General features: G+C 34.9%; 2 protein-coding genes across 2 annotated transcripts in view; one reads left to right on the top strand and one right to left on the bottom strand.

Annotated features, from left to right (window-relative positions):
* LOC136041305 (aldehyde dehydrogenase, mitochondrial-like) overlaps positions 1–14,657 on the top strand; it is a 41,444-nt gene extending 26,787 nt beyond the window's left edge. The window contains exons 7-11 of the mRNA XM_065725928.1: positions 1,876–2,060; positions 6,706–6,870; positions 9,586–9,743; positions 12,304–12,378; positions 14,405–14,657. Coding sequence (XP_065582000.1) covers positions 1,876–2,060; positions 6,706–6,870; positions 9,586–9,743; positions 12,304–12,378; positions 14,405–14,477 — 656 coding nt within the window. The 3' untranslated portion in view covers positions 14,478–14,657. The remainder of the gene's footprint in view (positions 1–1,875; positions 2,061–6,705; positions 6,871–9,585; positions 9,744–12,303; positions 12,379–14,404) is intronic.
* Positions 14,658–19,004: 4,347 nt separating this feature from the next.
* The window catches only part of LOC136041284 (aldehyde dehydrogenase 1A1-like), a 43,452-nt gene continuing 39,519 nt past the window's right edge, over positions 19,005–22,937 (bottom strand). Inside the window, exon 12 of the mRNA XM_065725891.1 lies at positions 19,005–19,257. Coding sequence (XP_065581963.1) covers positions 19,185–19,257 — 73 coding nt within the window. The 3' untranslated portion in view covers positions 19,005–19,184. The remainder of the gene's footprint in view (positions 19,258–22,937) is intronic.

Below are 22,937 nucleotides of genomic sequence, written 5' to 3'. Positions count from 1 at the left end.
GGTCATCTTATCGACCAAGTGGTCCTAGGATGTCGCGAGAGGGCTCATTCTAACGGAAATGAAAAGTTCTAGTGCCCTTTTTAAGTGACCAAAAAATTGGAGGGCAAATAGGCCCCCTCCCATGCTCATTTTTTTCCAAAAGTCAACAGATTAAAATTTTAAGATAGCCATTTTGTTCAGCATAGTCGAAAACCATAATAACTATGTCTTTGGGAATGACTTACTCCCCCACAATCCCTGAGGGAGGGGCTGCAAGTTACAAACTTTGACCAGTGTTTACATATAGTAATGGTTATTGGGAAGTGTACAGACGTTTTCATGGGGATTTTTTGGTTTGGGGGGAGGGGTTGATGGGAGAGGGCTTTGTGGGAGGATCTTTCCTTTGAGGAATATGTCACGGGGGAAGAAAAATTTAATGAAAAGGGCGCAGGATTTTCTAGCATTACTATAAAAAAAACAATGAAAAAATAAACATGAAAACGTTTTTTCAAATGAAAGTAAGGAATAGCATTGAAATTTAAAACGAACAGAGATTATTACGCATATGAGGGGTTCTAAAAATACTTTAGCATAAAGAGCGAGGTATTTAGGAGGAGATAGATACCTCGCTCTTGATGCTAAAATATTTTTAGTGATTTCAACTATTTATTCTACGGCCTTTTTGATTCAGGGGTCATTCTTAAAGAATTGGGACAAAACTTACGATTTAGTGTAAAGAGCGAGGTATTAACGAGGGTACAAACCCCCTCGTACACATAATAAAAATATAAGAATATAAAAGTTTGTTACGTAAGTTAATTCTTAAGTTACGTATATTTTTTACTAATAAAAACGTTCGTTGAATATTAAAAGTTCTAGTAGCCTTTTTAAGTAACCGAAAAATTGGAGGGCAGCTAGGCCTCCTTCCCCACCCCTTATTTCTCAAAATCGTCTGATCAAAACTAAGAGAAAGCCATTTAGCCAAAAAAAAATTAATATACTAATTTCATTTCAATAATTTATGTGCGGAGAGCCAAAATCAAACATGCATTAATTCAAAAACGTTCAGAAATTAAATAAAAAAAACTAGTTTTTTTAACTGAAAGTAAGGAGCGACATTAAAACTTAAAACGAACAGAAATTACTCCGTATATGAAATGGGTTGTCCCCTCCGCAGTCCCACGCTCTTTACGCTAAAGTTTTTAATTGTTTTAAAAAGTAGAATTGTGGCAAAGAGTCAAACTTTAGCGTAAAGAGCGAGGGACTGCGGAGGGGACAACCCATTTCATATACCGAGTAATTTCTGTTCGTTTTAAGTTTTAATGTCGCTCCTTACTTTCAGTTAAAAAAACTAGTTTTTTTTATTTAATTTTGCTTACAAGAACACTCTACACAATCATCAATATATGCTTTAAAATCAGTTTATTTTATAAAATCAGCTATCAAGTTGCCCTTAGCCATAAATACAATGGCCATTTGGCCTATTTACAGCATCTGGCTTGACTTGGGCCTTTATGTGTTTCCATGACCCCGGCTCCAAAGGGTCTTTGTTTTTTTACTTTTTACATTTCTGTTACTCCAACTCCATTCATCAAGAAATCGCTAAGACTTCGTTCTAAAGCACTTGGTGTAAGACTCGTTAAATTTTGTCATTTAGATTCATCATTCTCCCTTTAGCTCTCAAGAGCTAAGCTTTTAGCAAAAAAAAAAAAACAAAAAAAAAGGTTTAATGCCAACGTTTTATTGGTCATCCTCTTTTGGAGCGATGCCTCAATTTTTGGTGTTTCCTTCTAACATATCTAAATGGATCTAATATATGCTCTACGATTTACTTGACTTTATACTGGATTTGTGTGCATTGTATTTAAGTTATGTAATATGTGTCCTACATTCTAGTCGACGAAGCTGTGGACATCACGCACAACGCCCTCTTTGGCAACATGGGCCAAAGCTGTTGCGCTGGTTCTAGGACATTTGTCCATGAGGCAATTTATGATGAATTTGTGAAGAAAGCTGCAGCTGCCGCAATGGCTAGGAAAGTCGGTGATCCGTTTGCTGACGACACTCAGCATGGCCCTTTAGTATGCTTTTCACTTTTAGTCTGTGTCCACTTGACTTTTTCATTTCCTTTTTTTCTCTCCGTCTGTATTCTAAAAAGCTGCTGAGCTTATTCAAAATATTCATTTGAAAAAGATTTCTAAATGTTACCTTAAACTAGCTTATATTCTTTCTTGGGATGGAAACTTTACCTGGCTGAGTGGTTGGCGTGCTGGCGAGGGAATTCTGTGTCCAAGCGGCATGGGTTCAATCCCAGTTGTGACCAGTTATTTAGTTTGGGACGGGGGTCAGTGGTGTGACTCTGTAAGATCAGCCAGAGTCGACCCAGCTCTAAATGGGTACCTGGAAAAATCTGGGGAAGGTAAGCAGGAAGGGTGTGTGAAAGCACAGGATGGTTGCCCCCATTGCACTTCCCAGCTGAAGGGCCATGAAACGGAGATCAGCACCGCCGGTTTGGACTTTAAGGGTCTAGTGCCGTCTTAACTACTTACTTACTTAGGATGTAGAGACTTGCTACACTAGCTATAAGAGAACACGGGCTTGTTAATACAAAATAGGAAACATTCAAAGTATTAAATGCAGCCTGAAAGTCGATAATTTAATATATTAATTTATTTAAAATTAAATAATTATTTAATTAATTAAAGGACTTATGAATGACTAATCACTTGCTGTGATGACGAATAAGGTTGTGCTAGCTTTTCATAATCGTAATTTAGCATGTCAAGTAGGGGATAAGTTTTATTTTCAGGCAGAAATTATCAAATTTATTATAAGCTACATCATTGGTAGACTTAAATTGTTATTGTGATTATTTAGACCCCCCCCCCCCTAAAAATAACGTGAAGTGTCTTATCCGACTCCATTAATAGAAATTACATTGTAATAGTTGGTTCTCTTAATGCTGCTGCAAGTTTTATTTTTTTGAAGCTGAAATGTATAGATAGTAGAGAGAGAGAGAGACACTTTTTACAAAAAGTGTTTTTTTTACACGTTTTTTTTTTTACAAAAAAACCATATCAGCCACTTTAGAAAGTTAGAGACTTGTTTTTAGTGGCTGATAAACATTAATGAGCACCAATACCAACAACATTAACAAAAAAAAATGAAACAAAAAAAGTGGGAAAAAGAAAACAACAGGAAAACAAAGAATAAGAAGAGAGAGAAAAAAAAACACTTAAAAAAACAAATCAATAAGCCATCCCAAATCAATGATCCAGTATTTGATGAGTTTTGCCTGTGTGATATAGGGGTATCTTATAGGGATATTGGAAGATGGACTTGATTCATAGGTGTACATCGGAAGAAGGAAATTTCTTCTCCCATGAAATAAAAACAAAATAATTCGTGCACTTCATTGTGTGAATTAAATGCTTTACAGAAACTATTTTAAGATGAGTGTTCAGTTCAAACGTTATGGATGGAGGCGTTATAAAATGCCTTCCGAAGGGAGGGGGTAAAGCACCATAAACGAATGTTTAGGCCTAAATTTCTCTAGGCTTGGCCAAATCGTGTCTGATTCTAATTAAAGTTGTTATTAATGGATTTATGAAATTGTTGATTACAAACTTGAAACTAATAGTATAATATAGAAGTAATAGCATAATATTATAGTATAATAATAATGTATAATATACTAGTATAATAGATATAACATAAGTAGACTAACTATACTAATAGTATAATATAGAGGTCAAATATCAAAATAGATCAAGTATGTTTCCAAGAAATAGTTTTTGGTTCTTCTTAAACTCACTAGGTTGCCTATTCCCGGATAACTCATAGTGGTAGAAATAAAGAAGCTCAATAAAAGAAACACGATAACTTGCTTCACGGCTGGTTGTGGATTTCAGAGAAAATCCGGAACTTGACTAGTTATATGCTAGAAAACACATGTGCATGGATAAAGAGATATAAATAGAACGGGTAGTTAGAATACTGTCACTAGAGATAGGTGCAAAAGTAATATAATAAGTAATATAACGACTAAGAGTATAAAATGGAAACTTTCAAGGCATGTTGGGGAGAATTTTGAAGAGGGCTCTGATAGGACCAGTCCCCTTTTCCTGTAGTCATTTTAGATGCACTCTTTAAAGACTGATACAGAGTTTTGAAAAGCCATTTTATTAGGTATTTGGAAGACCACATTGCCTTGCTATGACGTAAAAATAACAGTTTAATAGGGATAAGCTTTTTATTAAACAATGAAAAGAATAACAAGATCTCTGGGTATTTCGGTTCCATATACAGTGACCGTCATTAGCAGATAAACTCTGCTGATGACGGTCACTGTGTATGTGACAGAAATATCCAGAGATTTTGTCAGTGTTTTTGCTATCTAGTAAAAGGCTTTATCCCCATTAAACTGTCGTCAAAAGGCTTTATCCCTAGTGAAAAGTCGTTAAAAGTTCTAATAGTTATGCCTCCAGGGATAACCATGCCCCCCACAGTCCCTGGGGTAAGGAATGGAAATTACGCTATTTTTCCAATTGTTACATGCAGAATTTATCGTTGGAAAAGGCGGAAATCTTTAATTGTAGCTGTGTCTGAAAAAGCTAAGGGTATTGGGGTGAAGTTTCGGGGAATGATGAGGGGTGTGTTGAGCTAAATCAACACCCATCATATGTACCCAAGTTATCAAAAACCTGTATCCGCAATATATTGGGAACGGATAAGGCTGTTAACTTGAAACTTTCAGGACCACTACTACTGCAACTACCTACAACTTTTACTTACGATTACTTTCAGAAATTTCTGATGGGGGTGTTTGAGCAAAGTCAAAGCAAACTACGTGTAAAATCAACACTTAAAGTTTAAGCCTATTATTGGAAAGCTAGAGGGAGATACTGAACAGAATCAAAACATATTATTTGCATGCTGGTTGTCAAAGGGCGTATCTGCAATATCTCAGGAAAGGCTTAGAGTATTAAGCTGAAACTTCCATATCATGTTTAGGGGAATGCTCGAAATTGATTAGAGGACCGCCCCACCTCACCCTTACCCTATTTAGATGTCTGCGCCCTAACAGGGGTCGGAATTTTGAATAAAATGCTGTTTAATTTAGTCAAAAGATCTAATAACTATGCTCCTGGGAGTCCTGTGGTGGCGCAGTGGATTTGACCTTAGCTTGGTAATACGGGACCCAGAGATCGAATCACGCTGCAGGAATGCACTGCAGGGCCGACGCAGGGACCTTAGTAGTCAAAATGCGTCGTTAATTCTTAAATAAATAAATAACTATGCTCCTGGGATATCAGGCCACCCAGAACCTCCTGGCTGATGGTTGTAAATTATGCAGTGTTTATATACAGTATTTATCCTTGCGAAAAGGAGAATGCTTGATCCTGGATGTGTCCGAAAAAGCTAAAGGTGTAAAACCTCAGGACCTGTCAAAATAGAGCCATAAGAACAAAGTTGTCAGTCTCAGTTTATACTGTAGGCTACATTAAAATTTTGAAGCTTGTTTATTAATATCAGACATTTTTCTGTCGCTAAAGTCAGAGGAATTAAGGCGTATTTGTGATTTTTTTAATTTATACAACTGAAAATGTATTTCTTGCTGAATTACTTACGAAATATAGGCCGTAAACCGAGTGAGGGGTTGTTAGCTCTCCGAAGTTGGGAAAACTGCTGCAAAAACAACACGGTGAGAACCATAAGATTTTACTGAAAGATAATGGTAAGTGAGCGAGGCCAAAATGCCCGAGAATCGTCTGAGCGAAGGATCTATGTCGTCATAATGACATAGCGTGTCATTATGATTTGTTTATTTGATATGATTTTGTGACTTAGTGATATGATTTTGTGACATTACGATATGATTTATAACTATATCGTCATAAAGACAAGCATGAAAGAGCGGAAGGTCCAAACGAAGTAAATATATATTTGCAAGGATTGAACTTCGAGTAAATTGAGTGGGGAGATTAAAAGCGGGCGAAATGAATTTTTCGCTAGCAAATGATTTAGCTAATTTAACTGATTTTACTTGTTAACTTCTTGGTTAGTTATACAAGGTTTTTCGTTTTTATTTTTTTAAACTTATTCCTTTACTCATTTTCTTATGGCCGGTTTGATTGCTCTAAAACTAAAACAGTTTTCGAAAAAGAAACTGTTTTCCTTTGTCAAAACGAATTTACTTTCGTCACTTTTCTTTAAATCACAGTTAAAAAACTGTTTCTATGTTCCATGAACCAGTTTTTGTTCATGGTTTCATATATTCATTCCTAATAGTTTCGAATTTTTCTGGTTAGGCATCTCCTAAATACTAATTTCTGGTCTTTGAGTTATAAGTTTGATTTTTATTTTCTATGAAATTTTATACATTTTTGAGAATTTAATTAATGAACAAAGAAGGCCATTTATCTACACGTTTTCGTCAATTCGTATTTTGTAAATCACTTTTTAAAAATATCTGATTGTTTCAACATCTCCTTTCATTTTAAGCTCAATAATCTCATCTACGTTTAAATGTTTGATTATTTTTCTTTATTCTTTCCTTGCATTCTGTAGAATGACTATCTAACTATCTGTTTAGCTTGACTATCAGCTAGCAAAAGCAATTTCGCAGATAACTATAAAACATTACTTAAAAGATAGGTTTAATATATATATCGTTGCTTTTTTTTATACAGCGCAGTTACATGCTAAAGACTCGTGTATTTGAAGGTGAACGAGGCTCAGTTTAAACGTGTCTTGGGATACATTGAGTCTGGTGTAAAAGAAGGAGCAAAATTGCAATGTGGTGGTAAACAGTGGGGAGACAAAGGCTATTTTATTCAGCCCACTGTATTTTCGGACGTTAAAGATGACATGAAGATTGCCAAAGAAGAGGTAAATATTGATTTTTGTGATATCTAGAATGTATTCAGAGAGTAAAGCCTATTCTCCCGTTCCCTCTTTTTAAGAGGATTATTTTTCCTCTTTTTGTTTCTTACTGTTTCAAGAGTATGTACCAACGAAGATCTGCCTATGTGATGTTTGAATCAAAATCAGGAGTTAATCACAAAATTGCCAAAGATGTTTGACTACGAATAGCTTAGTGACTGAAATTAAAGGTTGACATGGTTTCTGTAGCAGCTCCAACTTAGTAGTGAGCAAATCATGGTCCTTAGCTGCCGATATTAAAAGATTTGTCTAAAGAAGTTGTATTGGGACAAATATTTTACTCGTGAAAAATGAAATTTTATGCATCAATTCCCGTTCACCTCATGACATAATTTACTGATTTTATTTTCGAAGATAGTAAAATAGTAGAAGTTGTATTAGCTATTTGTGAATACCACTCCTTGAGACGGTTATTGTGAATGGTTGAACGGATTAGCAAGAATAAAGATGGAAACGTTTAATTGTTTCAAACTAGAACAATAGGAATGTAGGGGTTGGATATATGTGACAATTTTGACCTTAAATTTATCATGATAATTGATGACATATTTGATTTAACAGAAAATTGACACCAGCATAAGCCCAAGTGGACCATTTTTTCTTGACCTGTTACTTTCAGACCAAATCAATTTCGTGTCGCATGCATTCGCTAGTGTCATATGGATGATACAGCTCAAGGAAATCTCTGAATTTCGCTGCCACTCATAGATGAGAGGACAGTTTAGCAACACCAATGAGAGCATTAAGGCAACTCACAATGTTATACAGTAGGGTCCCTAATAAGGTCACAAATTTTGATAAAGCCCTCTGTGAAGCTGCAGAAAAGTACCAGCTGGTGATAGTTATGGCTGCATGTGGCTGGAAAAAAGATATGGCTGTAAAACAGCTGCCTGATGTGGCTTCAAAAAAGTACCAGCTGGTGATAGTTGACTAAGTCTAATTCAATTTTATTAGAGTGAATCCTCATATCCATTAGATAATTTCTTAGAGTTCACTGCCTTTCCATTTGCTATTACAAGGAAATTAAAATATAGTTAAATGGGTGACCGCGGAAAAATAGCAAGAATAAAACTTTCTTCACTAATTATAATAAAAGTCTGAATATATAGGTTTTACGTCCTGAAAAGCACAAACGATATGCAGAAATAAAAGAAAACACATTTTATTAACTTCCGGTTGGATAATTCAACTTTGTATCACAATTCACAAGGTAACAAAGCAGGCCATCCGTCCCATTATTAAAAGGTTGTCTGAAATTATCTGACAGACAACCTGCTTTGTTGCCTTGTGAATTGTGATATGAACGTCCTATTAGACTTTAATTAGTTTTTAACTAGACTTTAATTAGACAACCTGCTTAGTCCTGCCTTGTTGCCTCGTGCGTTGTGATATGAAGCTGAATTAACTACTAGACATTAACAAGATATCTCATTATCAGACAAATACCGTGCTTTATTACCTTGGGATATAAAATTGAATTTTCCTACTGGACGCTAGTGAGATGCGAGTTTATATTTATATTTTATATCTTGTGGCTTTTTTTTTCTGTTGATAAAGAATTCTGGAAATGAAGCTGAAACTTTCAAAACATTTTGTTTGTTATTTTTCCATTGTCATATTGAAAAATCATACTTGTTTTTCTATTTTTCTCATTTCATTTTAATGATGCCTAGTCGATACGAACAATAGTATTTTATTGTTATTAGGACAACAACAAAAGAGAGAATAATGAGGACTTTTTTCCCAAGACAGTGAACCAACAAAACCTATTTGAATATTTCGGCCCTATATCTAAGGGCCGTCTTCAGCAAAGAAAAAATAAAAAACAATAAAACACTTACAATAAAAGTTCTCAGTTTTGATGCCATGATGCCAAGGCTATTTTAAAATAAAAACAAATGGATTTTTAACTGAGAACTTTTATTGTAAGTGTTTTATTGTTTTTTATTTTTTCTTTGCTGAAGACGGCCCTTAGATATAGGGCCGAAATATTCAAATAGGTTTTGTTGGTTCACTGTCTTGGGAAAAAAGTCCTCATTATTCTCTCTTTTGTTGTTGTATTATGGAAAGGCAGTGTGGTCTTCGTCATTATTGTTATTAGGGGGCTATAAGTAAATCAAAAGCTCATAGGCTTTGGATTAAGGATTTTAGGCTCATAGATTTAAGAGGAAAAAGAAAAATCACAACTCAAAGCAGCACAAAAACATGAGTAGGAAACACAAAAAACGGATTAACACTCCAGTGCGAAGTTGTATCAGCTTCTTGGTTGCATTTATCTTGAGGGCCGTCACACCTTGTGCTTTAGGAACTAGGGACTTTACCAATTAATCAAAATGATCAGCCGACGAAATGTGCTTCTCCATATTCTTTACAACAGTTATTATTTTTATCAGGATGTAGTTGGTAACTCTAACAGATCCAATTGCGTTGCTTCAATTTGCCTTATTATGGCAGACTTAATCTAGTGATCAAAATAAACTACCAATCAAAATTTGAGTATCAGTATTCTTTTTGCGTCTTATTTTGCACCAATTGTTAAAAAAATCCTGTTTTTTTCTCTCTTCTGAAAAAACAAAATAAAAAAATTGTTAGGGATTCCTTTATCTTCATTAGCAATTATTACCTTATCTAATTTTTAAGAGCAATTTTTTTTTTTTTTAGATATTTGGCCCAGTGCAGCAAATCCTAAAATTTTCATCAGCAGAAGAATTAATTGAAAGAGCCAATAGGACTAACTATGGCCTGGCTTCCGGGATTCTAACTAAGAATATTGACACTGCCCTCATGTTTGCTCAAGCTGTTCAGGCTGGATCAGTGTGGTACGTTATCTGAATTTTTTTATTTTGATTTTGCAATGCACCTTTTTTTGCAGTTTTAAAGAGCAACTCCTTATTTTTCGTTTAAGACACCAAAACATGCTGGAACACACCGAAAATTTTCTATATACTGTAGATAGCATTTTGAATATGCTGTTTTAGTACAGGAAATGTGAAAATTGAGTACGGGAAATAGTTCTATCTCAGTGTTAAAGAAGACGCATACGCATTGATTGGGTCCTATATATTGGGAAATACCCACTTTTTTGGTGGTACATGCGATGCCAGAAAATCGAATACTCAATATCTATGTAGCTCTTTAATCCATGGAAGTGCTTGGTTTATAAATCTATTAAACCGTCGATTTAAGGACTCGGCGGTTAGTTTTGATGGGTATATCCCTCAAGGAGTCGATTCTAGTTAGATACGTTGGGACCAACGTAGGTATTAAAATTCAGCTGCTTAAGTCTACCCTAACTCAGCCAATGAAAGTGAGATATTCATATTTGTCTTGTCGCCTTGACTGGTGATGGCAAAAAGAGAAAAGTTTTTACGATAGAGGTGAGCGGTTGCAGCTATAAAAATAGTGATTGACACCAAATTAAGCGTGTCTTTAAATATATGTTGGTCTCTGGTGCTGCTATAAACCTGCTCTCCACCTCTTACTTGAGATGGCTGCTCCAAGAAAAATGGGATGAGAAATTATTTCTTACCGCACGAAGTTCATGAACTCTCTAGATGGCTTCATTTTTGAAGGTGACGGCATGGAATCTTTAATAAGGAGATTAGCAGCCATTTTGTTTTTGTCTTTTTAAGGCCGCGTGATACCTCAAAGGATCATATTGTCTCATCCATTCAAAATAAAATTTAACTTGTAGAGCTTGTATAAGAGATCTGAATAAACGACAGGAAAGTAAAAGCCGACACCTACTTTCCTGGAAATCTTAGAAGCACCATTTGACTTTACCCGTCTTCTGCTCAAGATAAGATGTTTTATTGGAACTCACATTATCAGAAAGTATGGTGTTTTTTATTGTGTTATTTTTTTATTTTTTTTTTAAAGGGAGCAGATTTTTCTTCTAAAGATCAGGAAAGGGTAGCTCCTAAAAATATTCCACCGTACCTGCTCGGAAAACGGTAAAAATAAGTTTAAAGAAATTATCACTTGAGTAATTGGCCGCTTTGGGGTTTCTCTATGGTGCTACCTACTTTGGTTCACAAACTCGCCGACAAAAAGGAAGTATTTTCTACTGTCTTTTTAGGCAACTTTCAAAGTCAAACTATAAATTCTCGACAACTTTCGATGATAGCTAGTCTCCTACGAGAATTCGTTATGAACGCTTCATCTTCGAACGTTGCGGCTCACAAATGAATTTTAAGGTATTGTATGGCCTTAAAACTACCATTCAAGCATTAACCTAGTTTTTAATCCACAAGAGGTGTAGAAACATTGTAGGCTACCCCCTTATCAATGAAAAATGTGAAGAATAGAGAGAAGCCGAAGAGACTCACTTAGGGAACACCAGACAGCTGCAGAAACGTAAAACAATCAAGAATAACTTCCATGCGGTGATTACCTAAGCAACTTTCAACCGCAGCCAATAAAGCTATTGGACTATGCCAATCTATCGAAAACATTGTGATGGGTTATAAATAAAACGATGATGATGACGATGAAAGGGTGGGTGCCCCAATCTTATTTCATATCCCTGCACCAGAGGCTTGGTATAAGCCTAATGCATAGCCATGAGGCACTCTAAGGTTGACTTTTCATATCAGACTCCAAGATCTTTTTCGCCTAGGACCTTTTCTTGTTTTAAGTCCTTGTACAGTGTTGCATGAAAAATTATGTTGTGGACTTTCTGTGTATGAACTTTCTATAGTCCGGAAAGACTATAGAGCGAAAGCATTCCTAGAATAAGTGTGATATAATTGTGACTATTTTAGCGCTACAGCGTATTAGCACAATGTTCGCGATATGATTTAAGTTTTAAGATCTATTTATACCTAGGCTCTAGCATTATGAAGGATTTTGGGAATAAATAATTTACTTGGTCAAGAATAATATTCAAGCCATAGGAGAAGTTGGGCATATCTTGGGTGTCTAGAACCAAAGTCTGAAAATGAACGGTGGCTTTGTCACCGACCTTTAGCTTTTACAATAACCCTAACCTTTTTAGATCTCATTTAAGATTTTCAGTTGCAGTAACTCTATTATTACATTTCGCAAATTTATTTGTCTTCGATGCTCTTTGACAACACTGTCTTTTATGATTTTTGTGCTATGCTCTGATTGTCTGATCGCAATGAAGGTTAAAACACAGTTTTAACCTTATAAATATTGGGATCAGCGGAATTTTGGTTGAAAGCTTTGGCATGAGTGTTATGGCATGCTAGTTGGTAAATAGTGCTATATTTGAAAGTTACAATAGCGCAATAGTTATATTTATATTAATTTTGTATATTTTGTTTTATTTTACGCTAAGCTTGAAAGTGCGTTATTTAGAATGAGGAGTTATTTTCCGTTTGGGAAGCAATTAGGTTGACTACTTTAATTTTTCAGGGTTAACTGTTACGATGCTGTTTGTTCACAAGCACCTTTTGGCGGATTTAAGCAATCTGGTATTGGCAGAGATCTGTAAGTCTAAATATTGCTATTCTAATTTCTCTTATGAAATTCTAAATATTAATTTCTAAAAAATGGTATTATTATTTTTAAATAGATAAGGTAAGATTTATTATGAAAATTGCATCCATATCTATGCATGTACTCCCGGCTGGAGACAGAGAATCAAAAGATCGGTACCTGTGATACTCGGATCATTGGTCAACCATGCGAATAAACTACTACTAACAACTCACTCCAGCCCCATGCCGTCTGAGGCCAACACAGCTACGCACGCTTCTCCTCCATCAAAATTTGTTCAAAGCCTTCCTGTTTACACCCTCCCAAGAATTTCTAATTTCCCTTAAATCTATCCTTATGACATCCTCCTAAATCATTCTGGGACGACATCCTACCCCATACGAATAAAAGCCATTACAAACTTTTAGAGCCGGATTCACTTCTTGCGTCAGAAAAAAAACATAACCACAACAAAAAAAAAGCATAAACAACAAAGAGCAACATACAAACATTGAAAACTAATCGCGAACAAAATGCGTCAGACACAAAACAATCAGTATAGATATTTAATACATTCTTTTTTTAAATGTAATCTACACAAACAGAACGTCTCAAAATTAGTAAAATAAACATAACACGATAAATGGTAAAATTGAGAAAAAGCAAGAAAAGAGGGATGTCGCACTTGTTTAACATTTCAATTTTGGATGGGATAAGTCCTTTTATATATTTCTGTGGAAAATGCTGTTGGAATAAAAATGGGGAAATTTTTGTTGAGTTAACTCTGCAAAAATTCCTTTTCTTTTTTTTTTTTTACTAAATAACATAATCTCTTTATTTAGAATGTCGGAAAATTTTGTATTAAGGTTTCGTGAAAATGCGTAGTTTTGAATACTTTGTGAAGAACTGTTTATCATTGTTCTATGAAATTGTATCACATACTTAAAACGACTGTCATAGCATAACACCGTGGCACAACACATAAGGGTATAGCACTTGATGGTGTTCACATCGATGTGCATCAGCACAAAAGGGGCTGGAGTGGGGACATGCCTCCTAAAAAATACCTTTCTTAAAGACACTTAAAAAAGAGTTCCAATGAAAAAAAAAATCATAAAGGTTAGTGGCATAAAGGTCATTGCCTTTGCTAATGTCGCAAGTCTGGTCATATAAGGTCTCTCCTTTCAAGCTTGTATGCATTTTAAAATCGGTTTAACTATGATCGTTCGTATTGTAATGAATTTTTAATATCTGTCATTTTAATATACAGAATAGACCTTACAGGAAAATATAACCATAACCTAATCAACCATAACCTTACAGAAAAATCTTTGTCTTGGGCGATGAAATTAAAGAAGTCAAAATGATTTTTTGTTAAGGCGACCGTGATTACCACCTGTATTTTTACAATTATCATTACAGGCAGTTCTTTCTTCTGGTTGAGACAGCTTAGTGTGTCTATTGTACGTCAAGCTATTTATTTAATATACCTTTTTTCTTGTGGCTCTACTTCCCACCACAATCGCCTGACTTGGCGCTGTCAGATTTTCATGGGAAAACAATTCGTTATGAAATCAGGGGCTGGTCGTTGAAACATTAAACAGATAAAATAACTAGTGTGCTTTAATACATTACTGTAACTCAGTTTGCTAACGCTTTCAGTGAATTGGAGGATTATGCAACGTTTTCTATTTCCAATGATGATGGTTATACAGAATCTTATAAAGTTGCAGTGGACAATAAAGAAAATTTAGATATTCCATTTTCTAATATTGACTCAGTCTTTCAAGTTCAATCAACAAGTGAAACGATATCATTTTCATACAATTCCGGAAAAGTCTTATGCCAACTTTCCCTCTCACTCTGTATTAAACTTCCTAAATAGTAAATACAATCCAGAACACTGTGGTCTAAAATTGTCCATTATTGCCTAAAATCTTCTTTTTATAATTTCATTTGATCCCCACTCCTACAAAAAAAAAATATGATGAAAACAATGAAACTTTGTTCGATTATGGTTGCATTTTTTATTTTTCAGTGGAAAGGAAGGCATTGAAAACTACTTGGAAACGAAGACAATTACCATCAAGGTCCCCCAGAAAAATTCATAGGTATTTAAAACCCAGTGGAATCGTTGTCATTTCGTAGATGCCAGCTTTATGATTTTCAGTCGAAGTTGTCTTTGGTGATATTTGAATTTGTATGGTTTTTATAACTACCTGGGTTTTTCTGTTTTTTTTTTTTTTTTCTTTTTACATCTTATTTTGAGTAAATTTGGGTTGTTAGAAAAACACGTTTTTTTTCTCTCTTAGAGGTTTCTCTCGTGATCATATTTTCAGTAAGCGCCCATCGACCAGTAACACATTTCTTCCCAATGTCTGCTGAAATGTCACTACATCGAAGGGGGGCACTGAATTCTCACTTTTTTTTATTCGGTAAGTCTTGCTGTATTCTTAATTGCTTAAGGATATGCCATGAAGCATTAGCTTAGCTGCTGGTCAACCCAAAAAATAGACCAGAAATCTCCAGAGACAATATTAGTTTCACATTCCAAGATAAAGAATGGCTAATGATCATATACTTATATTCAGCAAAGGTGGTGTTAACCTTCAAAATACTAGGAGAAAGAGTAAAGTAAATAAAAATTACCACATATATGTGGAGTGCTGCTACCTGTATAATCCACTATTCCTATAAAAACAAGAGTGCCACTTGCGCTTTACTGAAAACTAAATTGGTTGTTTAAACTTGAAGATTTGTTTAACCAATTGACGGATGGGATGGATTTACAAGAAAGAAAATTGATGAAAATAACCATTTTTTTAATTAACGTGATTATTGCAGGTGTTATATATCAAGATGTTTATGCCACTTACAAATATAGTGTGCCACCCCTTAAACCCCTAAAAAGGCTAATAAGACTAGTATTATGTACATATTAGACTGAAAAAATTTAATCGGTTATTTCAAATATACTTATATAGAAAGACAAATATGACCCGTATATGACGATAGTCACGAATTAACTTATCTCTAAGGATTGGAGTTTGTAACCCCTCCCCTCGGAAAATAGGCGAAGAAGTAATGGATGTCGAAGAAGCACTAGCCTAATGTTTCCACTTTAGCGTTTGGGTTTTGTATTTATTGAAACTTGTTAGGAGACCATTAATTATTAGAATCGTGAGTCTTGTTTTCTCTTTTCTGTCTCAATTTTACACGTGGAGTTATGAAGGGTATTTGTCCTCGGTGAATTTTCACCGGGATTGAATTGTCTAGAGGATATTTCCATGGGGAGGGTATTTCTCCGTGGAGGTGGGGCCAGATTTCCTGGTATTGTTTAAAAAAGATCAGAAATTAAATATAAAAAAAAACTTTTCAACTGAAAGTAAGGAGCAACATTAAAACTTTAAACGAACAGAAATTGTTACATATATGAAGGGAATTGCCTCCTCAACACCTCGCTCTTTACGCTAAAGTTTTAATTTTGTCCCAATTCTGTAAGAACGACTCCTGAGACACAAAAGTCGTTTAATTAGACCAATAAGAAGCTTTTTAAAAAGTACTAAGAATTTTAGCGCAAAGAGCGATATGTTGAGGAGAAGGCAATCCCCTTCATATACGTAATAATGTCTGTTCGTTTTAAGTTTTAATGTTGCTCCTTACTTTCAGTTAAAAAAGTTGTTTTGTTATTTAATTAGTTATAAAAACTATTGTTAATTAAGAGCAGAAAGATACTGGCATTAGTGTTAGTGGGAGGAGTCGTAGAATTTGTAGCTGCATGAGTATTTTGAACCTCTGTATTAAGATATTGGCCTTAAATTTGCAATGAAAAATCTCATTCAGCCTTAAATGAGCTGTGGCAGAGATCATAAGTACATTGTGGAATATCTTTGTTATGAATCCGTATCACTGAATAAGTTTCTTAATAAGTCATTTTAAAACAGTTAAAGGGATAATATTTCGATGAAAAGGATTTAAAACAAAGATTTTTGATAATTAAAGTTGCATTTTCAACGACGAACTCTTTTCAAACAGTTCGTGGTAACGAACTGTATTAAGGAGCGACCCGGCTCAATAGTAACCGATACTCTAAAAAATGGGATTTTGATACCAATAGTTAAATCAAAAGAATCGTATTTTAATGCTGATTTTAAATATACAAGCTTCGTCAAGACCAGTTATACCCATCAAAGGCTACGAGCCTGAGAAAATATGCATCATTTTAGAAAATAGGGGGAAACACCCCCTAAAAGTCATACAATCTCAACGAAAATCACGCCATGAGATTCAGCGTATCAGAGAACCTTATGTAAAAGTTTCAAGCTCCTTTTTACAAAAAAACGTGGAATTTCGCATTTTTTTTTTTGCCAGAAGACAGATCACGGATGCGTGTTTATTTGTTGTTTTTTTCCCCAGGGGTGATCGTATCGACTGAGTGGTCCTAGAATCTTGCGAGAGGGCTCATTCTAACGGAAATTTAAAGTTCTAGTGCCCTTCTTAAGTGACCAAAAAAATTAGAGGGCACCTAGGCCCCCTCCCACGCTCATTTTTTCCCCAAAGTCACCATCTCAAAATTCTGAGATAGGCATTTTACTCACCATAGTTGAAAAACCTAATATCTATGTCCTTAAGGACAACTTACTTCCCCGCAGTCCCCATGGGAGGGGCTGCAAGTTGAAAACTTTGACCTGTGTTTACATACAGTAATGGTTACTGGGAAGTGTACAGACTTTTTCAAGATTTTTTTGGTTTAGGGGGGAGAGTTGGGGGGGGGGTACGTGGGAGGATGGATATTTCCATGGAGAAACTTCTCATGGGGGAAGAGAATTTCAATGAAGGGGGCGCAGGATTTTCTAGCCTTATTTGAAAAAACAATGAAAAAAATAAATATGAAAAGATTTTTCTACTGAAAGTAAGGAGCAGCATTAAAACTTAAAACGAACAAAAATTATTACGCATATTAGGGGTTTACCTCCTCGTTATACCTCACTCTTTACGCCAAAGTATTTTTAGTAATTTTAACTATTTATTCTACGGCCTTTGTGATCCAGAGGTCATTCTTAAGGAATTGGGACACAATCTAAGCTTTAGTGTAAAGAGCGAGGTATCGACGAGGGTTGAACCCCCTCATATACGCAATAAAAACATATGAATATAGAAGTTCGTTACGTAAGTTAATTCGTAAGTTACGTATATTTTTTACCAATGAAAACGTTAGTAAAAAATTAAAAGTTCTAGTTGCTTTTTTAAATAATCAAAAACTTGGCAACTAGTTGCAACTAGGCCTCCTTCTTCGCTTCTTTTTTCTCAAAATCTTCCAATTAATTGCAACTAATTAATATGCAAATTTCGTTTTAATTATTTATGTGCGGAGAGCCAAGATCAAAACATGCATTAATTCAAAAACGTCCAGAAATTAAATTAAAAGAACAAGTTTTTGTAACGGAAAGTAAAGAGCGACATTAAAACGAACGGAAATTATTCCGTATATGAAAGGGCTTTTCCTCCTCAACGCCCCGCTCTTTACGCTAAAGTTTCTTACTGTTTTATAAAGTAGAGTTAAGAAAAAGGGTCAAACTTTAGCGTAAAGAGCGAGGCGTTGAGGAGGAAAAGCCCCTTTCATATACGGAGTAATTTCTGTTTGTTTTAAGTTTTAATGTCGCTCCTTACTTTCCGTTACACAAACTTTTTTTTTTTTTTTTTAATTTAATCCCTCTTAAGAGGCGATCAACATTTGTTTCAATGGATTCCTGATTCCAGCGATTGGAAAGTCCGCGTTTCATAGCATAAATCCTAACCCAACTAATGTACAAAACTTTTCAGTTCTCTTCGCTTGGTGAATGACTTGGTTTTAAAGTAAACACCTTCATTCTGGTCTAATTCAGCTTTTCCCCATAAACATCTTTTCGTTATGTCTTTTAGGTGGGAAGAGACAAAGGCTTTTTTAGAGGAGATAAAACTGAATTATTAAGTTTCTACTCCATTCTAGTGAGTATTTTCCATTGTTTTAGCTGAATTTTTCACTATCTCTATCGATTATTTCTCCTCCCTAGAGGGTGTACCTTATTTGTCCTGCCTATTCTCGATACTCTACGATCAGGCTTGAGCTCACAATTTAAGATTTCCTAGAAGCTCAATTGTTAATCCCTGAAATTTAGCCAGTGTCGTGTCTTCCCTGTCTTTTTACTGTTACTAGAGTCTGTAGTATAAAAAAGCAATATCGGAAAGAATTACTTCAAACTTTAATACTATCATTCTTTTCTTGTTTACAAGCTGAATAAATAGGTTCTTATTGATGTAAATGAACAGGTCATGCAAATAATTGCACAGGATTAAACAATAGTTTTTCCTTTTTTAACAACTATAATATTGGCGTGGTAACTAGGGGGGGGGGCAATACAGTAGAAAAAAGTTACCAACTGTGTCATAAACTAGCTTTGCCCTCTTTTTTATGAATTTTTTGGGTCAATTGAGTGAGAATGAGGGAGAAAGAATTTACCAACTCTGCGAAAACTAGCTTTACATTCGCTTTTACGAATTTTTAGGTTCAAATGAGATTTCTTGCGGGAGAGGGGCACTATTTCCTGGCAACCCCTATGAACCTTTGTAATTAAAGATAGATGTCATCGACAATAGTATAGTGATGAAAATGTTCGTTTATTCAAAAACATCTAAAAAATAGCGCTAAACACACAAAATCAACATCATTATGTCGAGTCTATACATCAGTATGAGAATCCTTCACCTGAGAATAAAACAAGAGATCAAAATCACAATTTATTTTCCAGAGGTCAAATGAGGCTGATGCAATTAGTCGCCTATGAATTCTTTTGGGGGACTCGGATGGTAATTGTCTTCGTTTCCAAATAGTTGTTCAAGCCTTCTTCTCCCCTGTAAAACAGTAATGTTAAAGCATAATACTTTCGCAGAGGTAATTTGGGTATTGAAGGGTTGATATTAAATTTTATGGTCCCTGCGCAATTTTGCAGTCTCATTGTTCTGCCGAACTATGCTTTTGAAATACGGCGTACATGATTTTTAGATTGAAAATACGTTGAAAAGATTGAAAAATGGACAATTTGCTATTTTCAACCAAGCTTAGATCTTTGTACATGAAAACGTCTAGTTAATATCAGTATTCAGACTTGGCGAATGAATAGGTTTGGGTCTGAGACTAAGGAATCCGATGTTAAACACATTATATCTTGTATTTTTTATGTAAGTTAAATCATGTTTCAAAACTTCATTTTATTACAGTATCATTACCCAGCTTAGCTGGAATATTTTTTTTCCAGCATATTCATGAATAACATCTGCCATTAGATATTACAGCATGTACTGTAGTGCTCTCTAAATACTGAAACTTCCTTGAAAGTGGCACCGAACCAAAGTAAATAATGGTCATTATCTTCTTTTGTGTGCTATTATATGGGATGACTATTACCTCTAAGCTATGCAGACACGCCAGAGTACACAATTTAAAGATATTGACTGTGCTGTTATTTTATTACAGTATCAGTACCCAGCTTAGCCGGAATATTATTTTCCAGTTAACATCTGCCATTAGAAAGTTCCTTCAAAGTGGCACCGAACCAAACTAAATAATGGTCATTATCTTCTTATTATAAGAAGATGGTAGTTTTGTCTTACTCATAAGTTCAGGAACTTTGTCTTGTAAGCCACCTTCCTAAAATTGAATCTCTTAAAAAGCTTTAAAGTTAACCAATTTGGGCAACACCGATGGGATATTTAAAAAATAATTGATTTCAAAATTGAAATACTATTCCAAATAAATTGCTTTAAAATTCCAAACAATCAAATATGTGTATTTAAAAGAAATACTATCCTAGCGTCTCCTATTTGAAGGATTGAGGGTAGTTTAGAATGATGTGCTAGTATATAGGATGATTAGTGCCTCTAAGCGATGCAGACTAGCCAGAGTATACACCATCGTAAAGATAAAGGGAAAATTAGCGCTTTTTAGCCCCTTAATTACTTGGCCCATATTACTTCAATTTGATTTAACTTAAGATTTACGGTATATTGTCTTATTTATAATTAAATTCTCCAAGGATAAGCATAAACACCCAGAACAACAGATAAAAGAAATAAAAAAAGATTAAAAAATTGAATATTAAGAAATATTTAAGCGAATTTCATTGTTAAACATTGCGCACAATGTACCGAAAACAAATTCGTTTTACACTTGAATTATGAAAACCTAAAAAAATTTCTTTCATCTGGTTTTCATTAGTATTATCGAAATCAGCAATTGTAGTTCAGTTTATCCAATTTTCGATTCACAGTCTTGTGGCAAAATGTAGAAAACAATTTGATTATGTACAAAATGAAAAATGGGATTAATAGTAGAACAAGTTGGAACAGATTCAACGGCTCTTTTTGTCCCATTCCTCCAATAATATTGCGTGAAGATGGTACATTTTTCGGCAAACATTTTACCAAAAAAACTGGTTAAATTTGTCAAGAAATTATTCTATTTATTTCAAATAGAAAAAAAGAAAAAAACATACTTGACACAACCCGTTTATTTCATATTTGGGATAGTGGTCAAAGCCCTATAGCCAGTGAAGTTGATTAAAGCTTTAAAGCCAAGCTAGATAATCTGAGACTGAGCAATGGGAATATGAGCCAACCCCCCATTGCGCTTTCTGGCAGAAGGGTTATGGAACGAAGATCATAATCGCCGGTAGGGATTGTAAAATATAATGCATGTTCTATCTGACCTAAGTATAACTATTTCTGTTTATATCTATATCTGTTTTATATCTGTTTCTATATCTGTTTTCAGTCACATTAAAGATTTCTGACTAAGGATTTTACTCTAGGTTATAGATTGGTACTAAGTGTCAGATTTTGATCCGGTACGTGATTAAAGAAAAAAAAAGTGTTTTTCAACTGAAAGTGAGGAGCGACATTAAAACTTAAACAAACAAATATTATTACGTATATGAGTGGATTGCTCCCTCTTAAATACCTCGCTCTTTATGTTAATTTTTTTTTTTAACTTTTAAAAAAGCTTATTAAACTAAGTAAGGTCCCTCTTGTTTCAAGAATTATTGTTAAATAATTTGCACAAAAAGTTACAGTTTAGTGTAAAGAGCGGGGTATCGAGGGGGGGGCAACCCCCTCAAGTACGTAGTAATTTCTCTTCTTACAAGTTTTAATGTTGCTCCTTATTTTCAGTTGCAAGAAATTGTTTTTCTTATTATTTAATTTCTAATCGTTTCTTAAATAATACCGGGAAATTCAGCTCCCCCTCCATGGAAAATTCCTTCCCGCACGAAAAATTTATCCGTGGAAAGATCCTCCCACGTAACTCCACTCCACCCCTAAATTATACACTTAAATAGGGCACTAGAATTTTCGATTTGTGATCAAATGAGCCCCCTCCCGATCTTCTAGGATAAATGGTTTGATAATCACCCTAAAAAAAAAATTAACACACATCCAGGATCTTGCTTATGGAAAAAATCCTCATTTTTATGTCTAGGCGCTTGAAACATCTACAGAAAGGTTTTCTGATATGCTGGATCTGATAATATGATTTCCTAGAAGATCACTTGATGTTTTGGAGGTGTTTTCTCCTTTTTCAAAAATTGGGCAGATTATCTCAGGTTCGCAACTTTTGATGGGTAACTTTAAACTTGATGAATTTTAAATATCTTGAATAAGCAACAAAATCCGATTTTTTTGGTGTATCTATTGTTACCAAACCTCTGTTTCTTAGAATCTCTGTTACTATTGAGCTGCATCGCTCCTTACTTACAGTTTGTTGCCACAAACTGTTTGACAAAACTTGCAAAAAGAAGAAGATACAGTTCCAATTTTAGTACTATTGGGAATCCTATTGTCACAATTTGTTTTCTATCTTCTACTGAAAAATGTCTCATATCAGCCTCGGATGGCAAAATGTCTATTAGAAATTGGGAAAAAATCTTCCAAAGTAGAGTGTGGTGATAATTGAAAATTCAACTTAGCTCATTGTCTGGCACTAAGAAATGGCTACCAGGTTAGATATTTCCAGATGGACTGCAAAATTCTCAATTATATGGGTATGTGGGTGAGTCAATTCGAAATTTTCTTTAAGGCTTTTTGGCTACCAAAAACCTGGCTTGATATTGCCTTCCTCTGCTAGCTATGGTTACTGGTTCAGTGCTTTGGCCCTTACACACTAATAATTATGACACCACATTTCTATTTCTTTTGTTTTACTTTGGTGGACATTTTCTGGATTTTATGGTCTTTTCCCATTATCACGGCCAAATATCATGAATTCTCGTACAAATTAAGCTATAAGAATCCAGAATATATAAGCTAATTAGACAAAATCGGAAATGTTACGTCATAATAACAAGTATGTGAGGGCCGAAAGCCCAAGTAGCCGACTACAGCGAGCGGAGGGAGGTGACGTAAAGCAACAATTACAAGGGTTGAATGGCCCAAGCTTGTTATTTGAAAAGTCAGTGGTTCCAGACTGTCGTGGCAAGGAACGACCGCCTGAGTCGGGAGAGAGAGAAGTGATAAAAGATGGCGAAGCGACTTTTGACTAG

This window comes from Artemia franciscana, unplaced genomic scaffold (assembly GCF_032884065.1).
Source record: "Artemia franciscana unplaced genomic scaffold, ASM3288406v1 PGA_scaffold_131, whole genome shotgun sequence".
Taxonomy (NCBI): domain Eukaryota; kingdom Metazoa; phylum Arthropoda; class Branchiopoda; order Anostraca; family Artemiidae; genus Artemia; species Artemia franciscana.
This window is presented reverse-complemented; position numbering and strand designations above follow the sequence as displayed.